Below are 16,050 nucleotides of genomic sequence, written 5' to 3' on the forward strand. Positions count from 1 at the left end.
AGTGCACTGGTTTCAGCCACTTTATTCATTACCGTGTCATTGCTTATAGACATGTGGATTTCCTTCTCTGTGCACATTAACAAGAAAACCTCCAAGTTGTCCTGACTCAATGGGCTTCGTAGACAGCAGATCAAGCTTGAGTTTTGTTATCAACAGTGTTGTGCAAGTTACTTATAAACTGTAATACATTATAGATGAATTATGTTCTCCCAGTTCTTCCGATTACCCACCCCGGGCCTGAATGTACTGTAGGGAATATATAATTGAATGAAATTAACTGAAGAATGAAATAGAGAAAAAGGGAGGGCAGTTTTAAATTAATTATTTATTAAATTCAGGTAGAAATATTAATTAATATAATTTGAATCGAGTTAGAGTGTCAATTGTCCATTAGAGGAATAGGTGGCGGTAATGCACTTAAAGTCTGCGATCCGCCGTAAAAGACGAAAAAGAAGAAGTTTGCAAACAAGAAAAAAAGAAAAGAAGAATATGGAAGAGGAAATGATTGGTGAGACGCGAGCACGCGAGCCATGCTTGCTGATATTGTGGTCTGTAACTCCTCCCCGAGCTCCCCGTCTTGCTCTCTCTCATTGGCTGTCGGTCATCGCCGATGTAGTTCCCTCTCGAGGCGGTAACTCAACATTACGTCAGCTAAGACGTATATGGGAACTCTTCCCTTCTCCACTTTCACTGAAATCTTATTGGCTAACGCCAGCTGGGGACAGCTGGCCAATTGACGCGAAGCATGCAAATACTGGCGGGTAAGCGTGCAGTATAAAATGCATGGGCGCGAAAATTACGTCAGAATCTCTTTCTTCACGCTAGAAGTCTTATCTAAGTCATCGTGGAAGTTGCAATAGAGGACTACTCACCCTGTTTTTCCTCTCCGCATCCGATGGCTGCTAATGCTAGATTCGGATCTTCCCCAGTTCTGTGTGACCTGCTTGGGATTCTCACACGGACAACACTTGCGCCCACTGTACCGAGCTGACAGTGCGCGCCCTCAGAGCCAGAGTGGCTCGGAGGACGGCGGGAATGAGGCCCACTGCCGCCAGCGAGCCGCTGGTGGGCCCTCCCCCGCCCGAAGACGAGTTTGACGTCGGCGTGGTGGACTATAGCTTCCGCGAACTTCGTCCTCTTCGGAGCTGGCGAGGAAAACGACTCCATGTCGCTTCGACGTCGAAAAAGGTTTGGGCCTCTCAGTGGGACCGCCCCGACCAAGAGGGCCCTGAGACCTCCAGGAGAAGCTCGTCAGGGTCTTCGGAAAGGTCGTCACGGAGCTGAGTCTCGCTTGCAACGCACATGACGAGCCTGTGATGGGTAACTAGACTCGTGGCTCCTCCAGTCGAGCTGCTACCAGATGGCATTTAGGCATGCAACAGCTCGTGGTGAAATCGTGGGCTGCACCCCAATCGGCGCGCACCCACTCTGCTACGAAGGCCATATCACGCACGTGGACGGGACGGAGACTCTGCTTTTGGTCCGGACCACAGTCTAGAAAGAGCGAGTGCAGCTTCTGCTCTTTGCCAGGGCAATACTCAAGGTGTTTCAGGCAAACGGTGGCACAGTAGCGCTGACGTCATCAGGATCTGCACGCGGCAACTGATCTCGCGCTGATTGCTACTAAGCGCTCTGCTCAGCTGTTTTACGGAGCTTATGGTCATCTTTACAGGCACCTATGGCTTCCCTAGCTGTCCTGAAAGACGCGGACCGTAGGCCGCTCCTAAACGTTCCAGTTGCTCCCTCCGGCCTCTTTGGGGACGTCATGGAGCTATTCTCAGAGACGCAGAAAGCGCGCCAAAGTATGAGCCATGTGATACCCCGTCGCTCACCTCAGTCTTCTTCTGCGAGATTCTTATGCACCGGGCCAGGCTCTGAAACCAGCTAAAATAACCCGCAGTGGCACCCCGCTCTGAACCGGACGCTCGTTTCTGCCGAAACCAGCAGTGGTAAGAGCCTGGAAGGTAACGTCAGGGTCAGTTGAGGACCCCGCGCCGCGAGAGAGCCAGCGCGCCATACGAGCCGTCTCCCTGACGGTGAAAGAGTGAGTGAGCGGGAGGCCCCGCCCCCAAGCGCCATGTTCATATGCATCATGTCCCCCATTTCCTTCGGGCGACGATTGCTATGTCTGTTTGAATGCTGTTTGTGTGAGTTCCACAATAAAAGCAGGTATACAATCAGCGAAAGAGCTTTACTGCCTCTTACACTCATCACTGTGTCACTCGCCCTGTCTCAGATCAGTGCAGAGCCACAACCCATGATTATACTGGCCGCGCGAGAGTGCCAACACCACATAAACACGGTGTCACCCTCAATGTTCAGATGCATCATGTCCCCCATATTTCTTCGGGCGACGATTGCTATGTCTGTTTGAATGCTGTTTGTGTGAGTTCCACAATAAAAGCATGTTACAATCAACTAAAGAGCTTTACTTCCTCTTACACTCATCTCTGTGTCACTCGCCCTGTCTCAGAACAGTGCAGAGCCACAACCCATGATTACTGGCCTCGCGAGAGTGCCAACACCACATAAACACGGTGTCACCCTCAATGTTCAAATGCATCATGTCCCCCATGTTTCTTCGGGCGACGATTGCTATGTCTTTTTGAATGCTGTTTGTGTGAGTTCCACAATAAAAACAGGTATACAATCAGCGAAAGAACTTTACTGCCTCTTACACTCATCACTGTGTCACTCGCCCTGTCTCAGATCAGTGCAGAGCCACAACCCATGATTATACTGGCCGCGCGAGAGTGCCAACACCACATGAACACGGTGTCACCCTCAATGTTCAGATGCATCATGTCCCCCATGTTTCTTCGGGCGACGATTGCTATGTCTGTTTGAATGCTGTTTGTGTGAGTTCCACAATAAAAGCATGTTACAATCAACTAAGAGCTTTACTTCCTCTTACACTCATCTCTGTGTCACTCGCCCTGTCTCAGAACAGTGCAGAGCCACAACCTATTATTATAATGGCCTCGCGAAGGAGCGAGAGTGCCAACACCACAAAGACACATGCATCATGTCCCCCACATAACTATGGGTGACGATTGCTATATGTGTTTAAATGATGTTTTTGTGAGTAAAAATTGTACTAAAGAAGCATATATACAAATTCTTGCACCCAACGTTGTGTCACTCGCCCTGTCTCAAACAGCGCAGAGCCACAGTCCATGATTATAATGGCCTCATGATGGCGCAAGAGTGTCACACCATTTCGCGACGCGCCCGCCCTCCCGCCAGTGCTTCCAGCCTCGCGGGGGCGGGGCCCTAATTAAAATAAGCCATCAGTGGCTGTAGACGTAACGCGTCTGCCGTGTCATCTCATGGACGGTAAGAGGGCTATCCCGGGCGTTTCACCGTGGATACTGGGAATAATTCACGACGGATATTCTCTCCAATTCAAACGCAGACCTCCCCGCTTCAATGGCGTGGTCCCGTCACTGACTTTGCCCCAAAACCGTCCTGTTCTGCGACAGGAAGTTCTCAGTCTGCTCGAGAGAGAGCGATAGAGCGAAATTTCCCCTCAGATCGAGCGGAATGCGCATGTTGAATTATCTGGACGATTGGCTGATTTTAGCCCACTCAAGAGATGTGCTATCAGTCACGTGGAAACAATGCTTCGCCGTTTGGATACGCTGGGACTGCGTGTGAATATGCAGAAGAGCGTGTTTTTACGAGTCGGACCGTAACATATCTGGGAATATGTTTGGACTCGATGGCGATCCGAGCCCATCTCTCTCTAGAGCATTTCATCGACTCTGTGCTGTTTCTGACTGGGCAGGTCGTTTGCACTGAGGGAATTTCAGAGGCTTCTGGGACTGATGGCGGCGACTTCTTCAGTGTGCCATCTGGGTCTGCTACATTGCGGCCGCTACAGTTTTGGCTGTAACTCGAGTTCCGCCGAGGGCGTGGTCTTCGGTCCACAAGCACTTACGGTCATTCACAGTTGCGTCAGCACTCTGAGACCGTGGAACAGCCCGGATATGTTCAGCCCAGGAGTTCTTTTCTCTGCGAACGCGATCTAGGCCGGGGAGCAGTGCGTCTGGGCCTGTGGTCGGAGTCACAGAGAAGGTGACACAAAACCGTTTGGAATAATGGAAGCGGTGTCCTAATATCCCTGCAAGCCTTTCGGTCGAAATTGGAGCGGAAACATGTACTGATTCAAACCGACAACACGTCTGTGGTCTCGTACATAAATCGCCAGGGCGGCGTGCGCTCCAGAGCTCTATTCAAACAGGCAGCGAGTTTCCTGTTGTGGGCGGACCGACACTTAATCTCCATAGGAGCGTCGCACATCCCCGGTACTTTGAACCGTGGAGTGAGCATGCTTTTGAGGAACGGGATTCCTTAAGGAGATGTTGGCTTCACCCAAGATCAGATCTAATGATTTGGGAGGGAGGAAGTGGATTGTTTGCCACGAGCGAGATCACGTTTGCTATCTCACTCCCCCCTGCTGGGAGATGCTCTGACATCGCGCTGGCCGGAAGCCAGGCTTACACATTCCCTCCTGTGAAGATTCCGCCTGTGTTGTGCAAAATCAGGGAGGAGAAAGCATCAGTTATACTCGTGGCCCCGAACTGGCCGAATCAGCCCTGGTTCGCGGACCTGAGAGAGTTACTGATGGCCATAGTGCGAACTACGGGGGAGCTAGGGGGAGCTCGGCTCCCCTTAATAAGACATGGGCTCCCCTGAAAACGAGAAATGTGAAATTTTGGGGGGTCTCAAAAAATTTTGACAATATGAATATTTTGAAGTACAATTTCAGTTGTGCAATGTGATCATGATGGATTATTAAGTGTAAAATAGCAAAAATATTATTCATTCATGCATGACGGCGATTAAAACCTAATTTACTTAAATAAAGATTACTATACACAAGAGGGTCTGGCTGCAGACATATGGGCGAGTGGAGCTCCACTCAAGAGCGGAAATACGTCACCTCCACTAGCGACGCCGCCGCCATGTTGGACCGGGCCACACTTTCCGTGGAATTACGTCGCCTCCACTAATGACGCGGCCGCCATGTTGGACCGGGCAACACTTTCCGTAGAATTACGTCACCTCCATGGCGGCGAGTGGAGCTCCATTCAAGAGCGAAAATACGTCAACTCCACCAAACTTTCGTTTTATATTATTACTTGTTATATACATGTATAAGGGGTGCTTTGCAAGTTATGTCACCTCTTTGTACGTAATGTTAATATGTTCTGTACTTTTATCGTTGTTACTTTTACCTAGTAGAAATAATACAAATAATAATATAGTAATCTTTCACGGTTTATGACACGACAGCAATTTTTTTTTATTTCCCCTCAGCAATTTGCACTACAGACATCCACAATCCATATTTTTAGGGCTTCTGCCTTTTTTTCATGTTTGTTTTACCAATGTACAACTGACAATGTAACATTCCATGCATTTTAGAAAGTTAACCCTATGTTTGTAATATTTAGCAGTGAAAAAATAATGAAATATTAAATAAATTATTAAAATAATACCTCAACCAGAATTTGTGTGTTGAATTTTGTATTTTAATCAAAATAATAACATATACAAAATAACCACAGTAACATAATGAAGAATAACTTCCACAATTTAGAAGTTTTAATGGTTTTTGAGTAATAATAATAATTAACACATCTTACACTACACTGAAAACAAATTAACTGCAAGTGACCATAATTGTTACAGTAAAAACACAATGTGTGCGCACGCACGCACACTTTACTCTTCAAGACCTCCATCGTCTGTGAAGCAATCCCAGCTACAGTAGCCAGGGTGATCATTTGAGGAGTAAAACCCCAAAAGCACTCCCTGTTGTCCATTTTCCTGGTGACCAGCCCCACAGTCTTTGTGAAGCTGGCTGCGCTGTAGGTGACTGCACCTAGAGATGATGTAAGGCTTTCTGTACTTTAGATAGTGACAGCGTCTCTTTAAATATCTTCACTGCACCGGTTAAGTATCATTTTCATGTTTCAGTCAAAAGTTTAATGTTCGGGAAATGGAAGAGAGTGAGATTACTTAGCCTAATTATTATAGCCACAAAAACAAGAGGGTCAACCACACTTACTGAAGTCACCATCAAGCCAGTTGAGTGTGGCTCCTGTTAAATATGCTCCTGACTGACAATGATGTTAAATCTCTGGCATGAACAATTACGTCAGATGGGTCAAGTTTAGTTACAATACTGACATTTCATTATCATTAATGTTAAAGCAATTTACTTGTTGCTGAAGGTGCCTGGTCCACCACAGTTGTGCTTTGTTGTTCTGATGCATCTGATTGCTGGGCTGGGGACACAAAGAAGACATGAGCACAGCAAAACTGGAACAAAACTATGTCTGTGTACTGACGTTTTGTAAATTCAACACAGAAAAGTACTGCATCATTCTCCTATGACAGTCCCAAAGCAGACAAGGTGATGGTGCTCAGTAGTTCCAGTCTCTATTTGTGGAGGTGTTATCAGGATGGATAACACTTGATATACATTTGATCTGATACAAAAAAAAAAGTCAAACAATAGAATAACAGAACAACAAAATAGAGAAAAATAAATATGTACATGTTAATGTCACATGTAAAAAGACTTTGACTTCTAGGGTGGCAACATACATTTAAAATGTAAAGAGTGCTGCATCTTCCATGCCAATCCTATCCCTGGAGGTGAATGAAAAATTAAATATGAAAACAACCACCTCATATGACCTTTTTAACATTATATAACAAATGCTAAAGGCATACACATACAAAACAATCGTGTCCTTTCATTATTCACTACATTATTTTACCACAAGCCACCAAAAACTAAGTTACATCTATGCTATCCATCATGTACTGAAGGTAAAAATTTAAAGAGCAAACAATTAACAAATAAGTTTTTCAGAAATGTATTATCCAAACTGTACTTCCCCAGTCAACTGAAAAGAAAGTATGTTCTTCAAGAATTTAGTGAAGAAGAGGCAAAGAAAACAAGGAAGTGTTATTTTACTTATCCAGTTCTTCCTAAAGCCAAAGAAGTAACATTTAAAATCCTAAAGGACATTTATCCATCTAATAACTTCCTACAAGAAAGATTTAATTGGGAGAACAAGTCATGCAGGTTCTGTGAGAAGGATATTGAAACTGTAGATCATATGTTTTTCCAATGTGAATCTGTACAGACTTTTTGGCTGGAATTTCAAAACTGGCTTCATTTCAAACAGATATCAATAGACCCTTTGACTGTGATCTCAGTTAAGGTTGGATTATTGTTGAAGGAAAAGATCCTAGACTTTTTGATAAATAACTTAATTACTTTGTGCAAATACTAGATTCATAGATGTTAAACCTCACTTCAGCGGATGGAAGAAGGAACTAAAGATATTTGCAAAGTCTCTTCATTACAGGATTGACATTGACATTGCTCGCGATATAAATCTATAAATCCATAGTGTTTATTAATCCTTTTGTGAGTAATTTCACGTAAGCCCTGTGCGTTTTTATTACGCTGCACGTTACAACAGCGTCAGTTCACCATTTTAGCGATGCAGAGATAAAATTACCTGATTTTAAGTTTGAAGTACTCCCGGCGACGCCATCTTGATGTTTTCAAGTGGAGGTGACGTATTTCCGGTTTGAGAGTGGAGCTCCACTCGCCCATGGTCTGCAGCCAGACCCTTCTCACTATACATGCTATTCTTGTAATGAGCATCAATGTGTGGGGGCGCTGCGCTGCAAATTCCCCTTTAGTACGTCGTATATTCGTAGACAAAAATAAACGTTGGAGGCCATTTATCAAAGTCCTTAATTCATTCTGCAGTTATAGCAATGATAGCAATTGTAAAAAGAAAACAAGGCAGTTTAATTAATTTTGGTTTTATGAAGAAATTGTGTAGTGATGACATTAATAGCACGATTGATTCACTTGCTACAAACACTTATTAGACCTCCCGCCGCGCGCCCACTGTGACAACCAAGAAGCTGAAGAAAAGTTTTCTCTGGCTGTAGTAATAGCTAGTCAGAGGCCGGTGTAGCAGTCGATTCTGTTCCCCTCTAAATGTCTGTTTCCTCTCGGGTTGCCAGGTCCGTGTAATAAACCCAGCCATATAGTTAATCAAACATTTTCCCAAAGTAGCCTAAATTCCGCGGATTTGGCAACACCAGCATGCAAACACACCGAACACACCTGGATGTAAGGAAAGCAAAAAGCGACACATTTCTTGCTACACTGCAACATAGTAAAATGATTCTCACACTCTATTTTCTTATTCATCTTGCAGTTGTTCCGTTATTTTTGTCTTATGTTTTTACATTTCTAGTTGAAAAACCTCTCGTCTTAAATGTATTTTCAAGTTTAGGATTTAGGACGGTATTTTTAACTATTTGACTTGGCGTAAATCCAGTCATGCTTCTTGTGCACGCTAGTTCGAATCGTACGTATAGTAACTCGGCAACTACGCAAGAATTGTAGTATGTTTGCGTAAAGGGGAACAGAATCGACTGCTACACCGGTCACTATCCTAACCCTTCTTGCTCCGAGTCCTCTAATGCATACAGTTGTAGCTGTTATGTATCTTTGTAAGTCACTGTAAGTTTTTTGAGGCACTCGTGTCGATAAAATCTAATAATAGTGCATTCACTTGTAGCTGTCCTTATTTGAGGCACACGCAAGTGCATACCCCCCCCAAAAAAAAAAAAAAAGTGGGCTCCCCCAGAGGACACGGTATAGTTCGAACACTGCTGATGGCTCCCCCATGGCGAATCCCCCTCAAGCAGGACCTGCTGTCTCAGGCGAATGGCACAATATAGCACCCCAGCCCCGAGCTGTGGAACCTTCATGTGTGGCCGCTGCGGGGACCCTAATGAGCGGGACACTCTGCACTGACGAGTGCTAAATACACTTACTGAGACGCGAGCATCATCAAACATTCGCTGCTACGCGCAGAAGTGGTGAGTTTTCACAAAATGGTGCGAGAACATTATATTGACCCGGGGACCTGTTCCGTGTCGGATGTTTTGCGCTTTCTACAGCACAGTTGGATAGCGGGAGTTTGAAACCATCCACGCTGAAGGTGTATGTGACCGCTATTGCCGCTTTCGTTCCCCGGTTACGGGTAAACGATCGGTAAGCACGCTCTGGTATTCATTTTTCTCAGGGGAGCAAGTAGATTGTGTACTTCATGGCCGCCCTCCGTGCCGCCGTGGGCTCTATCTCTTATTACCGTTCGAGCCATTAGCTTCGTGCTACCAAGTGCCTTGGAGAATTTCGTGAGTGTTTGGTGAACGATATTGCATTGGTTTCGGGCCTGGCGACTGTAATGTCACTCTCCGGCCGAGACCGGGTTTCGTTTCGAAGTCACTCAATACACCGTTTTGTTTCCCTGCCCGCCTTATCTGTTGAGCCGTCAGCCTCGCGCGACGCTGATACTCAGAGCGCCGGGACCCTGTTAGGGTTTTACGGATGTATATGAATTGCTCGGCCGCCTTTCGTCAGTCGGACCAGCTGTTCGTGTGCTTGGTGGATGTAATAAGGGACGTGCTGTTTCTAAACAGAGACTTTCTCACTGGATCGTGGACGCTATCAAATGCCAGGGGAAGGATTACCCCCTCAACATCAGAGCTCATTCTGCGAGGACATTATAAATGCTTCCTGATGGGCCTGGTCTAGAGGTATGTCTGTCCAGTATTTATGTTTTGCTGCTGGCTGGTCTTCCCAGAACACAATCGCCAGGTTTTACAAGCTGGATGTACCCTCTGTAGCGTCACATGTTTTTCGGTGAGTTAAGTTTTATTCATTAAAGCTGTTATAACCAGCTATACAGTAGTTACCATGGCTGCTAACTCTGTGTTATGGTTAAATGGTTTATGCAGCAGTCACCGCAAACGCCGTCGACTCTGTTTAACTCTCATGCTTGAGTGCTTATTGCTTTGTGTCTGCCCTGGTTAGTGCAGATTTCGATATATTGCTTGAAGTTATGCATATTTTGTTAGGGTCGGAGCAGATGTCTCATTGGCCTAGTTCCGCCTATCAGATGCAAGCACTCTTAGCGACACGGCCATTGGCTAGAACTGTACTGCTTGTGTGAGGGTGATTGACTCCGTTCAGGGCTTATCTTCACTGCTCTCACGGCGGGATTTTATACAGTTCCCATATACGTCTTAGCTGACGTAATGTTGAGTTACCGCCTCGAGAGGGAACGTCTCCGGTTACTATCGTAACCTCGGTTCCCTGAGAGGCGGGAACGAGACATTACGTTAGCCGCCGTGGTCGCTGTTTGATCAGCTGTGCTAGCGTTCAGTCGTGATTCTGACGTAATTTTCGCGCCCATGCATTTTATACTGCACGCTTACCCGCCAGTATTTGCATGCTTCGCGTCAATTGGCCAGCTGTCCCCAGCTGGCGTTAGCCAATAAGATTTCAGTGAAAGTGGAGAAGGGAAGAGTTCCCATATACGTCTTAGCTGACGTAATGTCTCGTTCCCGCCTCTCAGGGAACCGAGGTTACGATAGTAACCGGAGACGTTTTCAGTTAGAACACTTTTCATGCTTTTAGAACACAGCATGATTTTGAATCGCCGACAGGGGCCTGTTGCACAAAAGTAGAATTAAGACATCCGGGATAAATGACTAAGCTGAGCTCAATAAAGCCAAAACATGTGCGTCCAGGCTTAATTGGTTGCACAAAGACCAAGCCAGGATGAGCAGACACGGATTCATTAAGCCAGGTGAAACCAATCCTGGATAGTAGAGGTGGGCAGATCGATACTAATATCGATAATATCGATACCAACGTTGGTATCGGTATTGATCGATACCAACGGGAAAATATCGATACTTAAGTTTCAGTTTCTCTCGTTTTGCGACCTGGCCGTGTTTGCCAAAATGCTGCTGCTGTCACAGAGCAGAGCAAGCTCTCAAGAGTGCTGCTCGTGCTCGACACTGCTCTCCGCCCCCTCTCCTGTGTTGTACCGTCACGTGACTCACCACTAGCGCTACCACCAGCAGTCAGGCGCGCGCACCGCTCAGCCGCGCATTTCTAACAGCAGTCAGTCAGAGGCGGAGAGAAAGAGGAGCGTTGTATGGCTGTATTTTCAGGCCGATCTACCCTTTTTGTGTTAGCTGTGAAAGGGATACTAGTTTCTATATTTAAACTTCACCAAGATGTGCACCAGACTTAATTATTTTTTATTATTTTATCAATAGCTGATTCTCCAAGAGCAGTGGATATTACAAGGCGCCTATCAGAAATGATTGTGAAGGACCTGCAGCCTCTTTCCATAGTGGAAGATGTCGGCTTCAGGAATTTTGTATAAGGAGAATTTGTTTTGCATTGTGAAGTAAAACTTTGTGACTTTAAGAAAAAAATCCTGAAAAGAAGTGCACTAAAGAGGATAATTTTTTTTTTATTAACATGCTACTTGAAAAGAGAAATTGTTTTTACATTTTTTATATTTGTGAAGTAATCATTTTGTAACTTTGTTTATTTAAATAAATCAGAAGTAACCAAAAGTTGTTTCTGAACAAAAGCTTTTGTAGTACTGAGTAATAACCCAAAATGCAAATCACAAAAACAAATTAAAAGTCATGATAATTCATTTAGATTTAGGTTGAAGATGCATCCACCTTAATTATTAAAAAGTATCGGTATTGGTATCGGTATCGGCGATACTGGCCCTGTATTTACTTGGTATCGGATCGATACCAAATCTAGCGGTATCGCACACCTCTACTGGATAGGTGCGCGCTCACGGCTCACTCAAATAGACCCCGCCACAGATCACAGATTAGCTGATTTACCATGGCAACTAGAGCCGCGTACTTTTCCCCGTCGGAAGCACAAATCCTCATGGAGGCATACGAGGAGGTAAAAGATATAATTAAGAAGAAAGGCAACACTGCCACAGTGATAAAGCAAAGAGAAAAAGCGTGGCAAAGTATTGCAGACCGCCTGAATGCGTAAGTAGTGCACAATTACACACTCATCGCTCTGCTGAAACATCATCACAATTACAAATCAAATATTTAATTCACATCTCCAAAAACGCAGTTGTACTGTAATTATGAAACGGTTACATTTTTTATTGAAATGCACTGCATATATGAGTGAAATTGTGTTACGTAACTCCATCACACTGTATAAAGCTATGATATATTATTATTAAAGCCTTACATTATTATTTTACGTTACTACGCTCAGTGCGGTTTAATATTAGCCGTTGTACTCTGCTTATTATGTTGTCCACCGGTTTTTTTTTGTGTTTCCCCTGCTTTTATTAATGTAAAGCAGCTTTGACCGAATGAAACAATTGTGAAAAGTGCTATATAAATAAAATTTTCTTGAATACATAGATTAGCTATAATAATAATCACTTTAATTTATATAGCGCCTTTCAAAGGACCCAAGGTCGGTTGCTCACTGCACTGCAAAAATGTATTTCTTACTTAGTATTTTTGTCTTGTTTTCAGTAAAAAAAAAAAAAAATCTAAAAAAAATCTTAAATATTTTCTAGAGCAAAATAACCTAGGAAAATAAGCAAAAAACTTTGCCAGTGAAACAAGAGAACTTTTCTAAAAGTAAGTGTTTATGGAAAAAGTAAACTTATTTCAAGAGAATTTTTCTTATTATATTGACCAATATTTAAATTTTTTGCTTGTTTTAAGCACACATTTACTTGAAGTTTATATTTTTGGTCTAAACCTATACTTATTTTGCTAGGTCATTTAGAAAATCAATAAAATACATCTTTATTGTTTTTTTTATTATTTTTACTGAAAACAATACAAAAATACCAAGTCATTTTTGTCAGTGTGACTCCATTAAATGTTCTTGTGATAAAGAATGTGTGTGTGTGTGCGCGTGTGATGTAGATTAAACATGAACGGGCCAAAACGGACATGGCAGCAGGTCAAAATCAAATACAAGAACATTCTGCAGAATGGTATGGTCCCTGACTAATATTTAACAAAGCACAAGCATATATTGTACCCAGAAGGTGCCTGCTCACACATTGTCTGTACTGTTTTAGCAGTGAAAAAGAATACCCACAGACAAGGCACGGGTGGTGGGTCACCAAAGGCTGACCTTACCCCAGCAGAGGACATGGCCTTGGAGCTAAATAAAGGCAGGCCCGTCTTAGAGGGGATCCCTGGGGGGAAAGAGACGAGCATAGGTCCCTCCCAAGATGCCACCCGCTTCATTCAAGGTATGTCCTTCCATCTCTACATGGAATACAACCACATTCATATTGAATCAATTTGGACTGTCTGACTTTGGTTACCTATTGCCTTGCAGTGTCTGGCAGCACTGTGTTCCTGTTAGAGCCACCAGCACAAGCACCAGACGATGCTGATCCAGTGAGTACTCCATCAAAGGCATACTGTAGGCCTGGCATGTCTTGTCTACTGGCTTCAATATGAATCCGATTAAATGTGATAGGGTGAAAGTCCCAGTGCAGCAGCAACAGCACATGATGGAGATGATGATGAGGAGGAGACCATCTCTCTGGATTCCAGAAGGCATGAGGTATCATGTTAAGACTGTGAAAGTACTATTTACTCTACAATGGTGAGGAGTTCTCATCAAAATCAAAGAATCTAATTTTTTTTACAGGACCCAGATGCTATACAGTGGGAAAACCAGCCTGGCAACATAGTGCGTATTAATAAAAGGACACCACATCCTGCCAAATTCCAGCAGCGCTAATTGTATTGTGTTCACAGAGCTCACAAGCTATCAGAAAGTTGTATGGCAACCACCTCCGGCGCCAAATAGAACTGGCAGACATAGACATTCAGTACAAGAAGAAAAAGATAGAAAATCTTGCACTGGAGTTCGAAATAAAAAAGAGGACAATTAGGAAACTGGACCCTTGAAAATAAAAAAACTTGAGAGGGAGGTGAGATATGCCTTCAATGTACACTGTATGCTAACTGTAACACAAATGTATTAATCATTATTTTTCCTTCCTCCCCCAGCTCCAAGAAGATGACACAGCTCAAAATAAAAATTAGGTATATTCTCGTAAAGTCAAGTGAGCCATGACATATGAGCTCTTATTGTGAGCACACAGGACGGTGGCATCTTTCTAAGGTATTTTTTATTTTCACAGCAATCAGTACAACCAAGTCATCGTTATAAGGCACCAGCCTCTTTTGCCCACCCCCCCAGCACCAGGTGTGGCCACTAGCCTATATGAAGGCCCAAAATTGTGTGTTCCTTTCTGCTCTGACAATGGCATGCCCATTCTTGCGAGATGTGGTGGATGAAGAAGCACTTGTGCTGAGGAGAGCCTTCAGGCGAGAAAGGGTCTTCAGGGACCGGTTGGACCCACTGGCCTTCCCTGATGACCATCTTTATGAAAGATACAGGTTTTCTGCAGATGGCATCAGGTATCTATGCAGACTACTGGGTCCCAGGATTAAGCACCGCACTGCAAGGAGCCATGCACTGAGTGTGGAGCAAATGGTTTGTGTGGCCTTGCGCTTTTTTGCTAGTGGAGCCTTCCTGTACTCAGTGGGGGGTGCAGAACAGCTGAACAAGGCCACAATTTGCCGCACAATAAGGAGTGTGTGTCTGGCTATCAAAGCATTAGCAGATGTCTTCATCTCCTTCCCTGGCCACAGAAGACTCTGTGACATGAAAGAGGAGTTCTATAGGATTGCAGGTAAGAGGATCTACAAATTACAGGACAACTGTTAACACCTAGTAGGATACTCATTACTTTGTGTGACAGGTTTCCCCAATGTCATTGGTGCAGTGGACTGCACACACATAAGGATAAAAGCCCCCTCAGGTGCCCATGAGGCCGATTTTGTGAATAGGAAATCCTTTCACAGCATTAATGTTCAGGTGAACATAACTTTTTGATATTATCCATTGACGAACACTCTGCATTGCCAATGATGTGCATTGATTGGTGTAATATTCCTCATCTTATGATTTCAGATGGTCTGCAATGCTGACTGTGTGATCAGCAATGTTGTGGCGAAATGGCCTGGCTCAGTCCATGACTCCAGAATCTTTCGGGCCTCTGAAATCTATCAGTGCCTATCACAAGGTAAGCCACACAACCCCTATTTATAACCATCATGGCTGTGTCAAGAATATCACTGTGTTTATGAGGTAGTAATGATGAGATTTTGTGTTGACAGGTGAATTCTCTGGTGTGTTGCTGGGAGACCGGGGGTATGGCTGCCAGCCTTTTCTCCTGACACCTTTCACAGACCCCCAGGAAGCACAGCAGGCCTACAACCATGCCCATGCCAGGACCAGTTGAAATGACTTTTGGCCTCCTGAAGGCACGCTTTCACTGCCTTCACAAATTAAGGGTCAACCCTGTTAGGGCATGTGATATTACTGTGGCTTGTGCTGTCCTCCACAATGTGGCCTGCCTGAGGAAGGAGAGGGCCCCCAGAGTGCCACCAGCCATGGACTGGGACAATCCGGCAATCTTCCCTGATGACGACAGTGGTCGGCTGCTGAGGGACCAATATGTGTTGAATTATTTTAGTTAGTATGTGTGCTTTCAATTTAGGTAAAAAATGTCCTGTTGTGGCAGAGGAAATAGGGTTTTTTTGGGTTGTTTTTTTTACGAATTTGGCCTCTTATGATGTTTGTGCGGTATACTGTGTGTAATACAAGGCTGCAGGGAGGCTACTGCATCCATTCATTTGTCTGTTCAGTTGATGTGTATGGATTTGTCCTGCATTTATTTTAGTGTGCAGACATGCAGGGTGTGTTATATACAGACCTTTGAATGTGTATGTATCATTTTGTATAATATGCTTTGATTCTGTGCTTTCCATCTTGTAGAGTCACTGTGACTTCAGTTTCGAAAAGAGCTGATAGTTTACCTGCTTTGTTTTGTCCTTATTCAATAAAGGAACATAATGTTACACATTGTGTTTTTATATTCATATGGAATGTGTATTTGTTTATATGACCGAGTACTAGGGTCCCACTGAGGAAAAAGGATAAAGTCATAAATTTATGAGGCTGGTTCTTTCTGCAGAAAAGCAACATATTCTTTTTACAGTTTTGATAGTTATGACAATGTGATACTTCAT

General features: G+C 44.1%; 2 protein-coding genes across 5 annotated transcripts in view; both read left to right on the forward strand.

Moving 5' to 3' along the window:
* The first annotated feature begins 470 nt into the window (after positions 1-470).
* Positions 471-16,050, forward strand: part of LOC113119150 (mitochondrial ornithine transporter 1-like) — a 35,965-nt gene continuing 20,385 nt past the window's right edge. For 2 of the 3 annotated variants that reach the window (XM_026288390.1, XM_026288391.1), the window contains exon 1: positions 10,487-10,566. The gene's annotated coding sequence lies outside the window, so the exon portion shown is untranslated. Of the gene's footprint in view, positions 509-10,486; positions 10,567-16,050 lie in introns of those variants that run through there. The other variant, XM_026288392.1, reaches the window with a different exon arrangement.
* On the forward strand, positions 11,590-15,879 carry LOC113119152 (putative nuclease HARBI1). Of its 2 annotated transcripts, XM_026288396.1 has the most exons (9): positions 11,590-11,940; positions 12,853-12,923; positions 13,011-13,187; positions 13,277-13,338; positions 13,421-13,507; positions 13,595-13,636; positions 13,705-13,880; positions 13,960-13,995; positions 14,094-14,359. In XM_026288396.1, exons 1-7 carry the CDS (start codon positions 11,783-11,785, stop codon positions 13,855-13,857), a joined length of 750 nt encoding a protein of 249 aa, XP_026144181.1. In that variant the 5' UTR covers positions 11,590-11,782; the 3' UTR covers positions 13,858-13,880; positions 13,960-13,995; positions 14,094-14,359. The 2 variants fall into 2 exon arrangements, with proteins under 2 accessions (XP_026144181.1, XP_026144179.1); XM_026288394.1 differs by lacking the exons at positions 11,590-11,940; positions 12,853-12,923; positions 13,011-13,187; ... (2 more) ...; positions 13,595-13,636; positions 13,705-13,880 and adding exons at positions 14,718-14,833; positions 14,930-15,041; positions 15,136-15,879 and having other exon boundaries at positions 13,955-13,995; positions 14,094-14,648.

This window comes from Carassius auratus, chromosome 19, assembly GCF_003368295.1.
Source record: "Carassius auratus strain Wakin chromosome 19, ASM336829v1, whole genome shotgun sequence".
Taxonomy (NCBI): domain Eukaryota; kingdom Metazoa; phylum Chordata; class Actinopteri; order Cypriniformes; family Cyprinidae; genus Carassius; species Carassius auratus.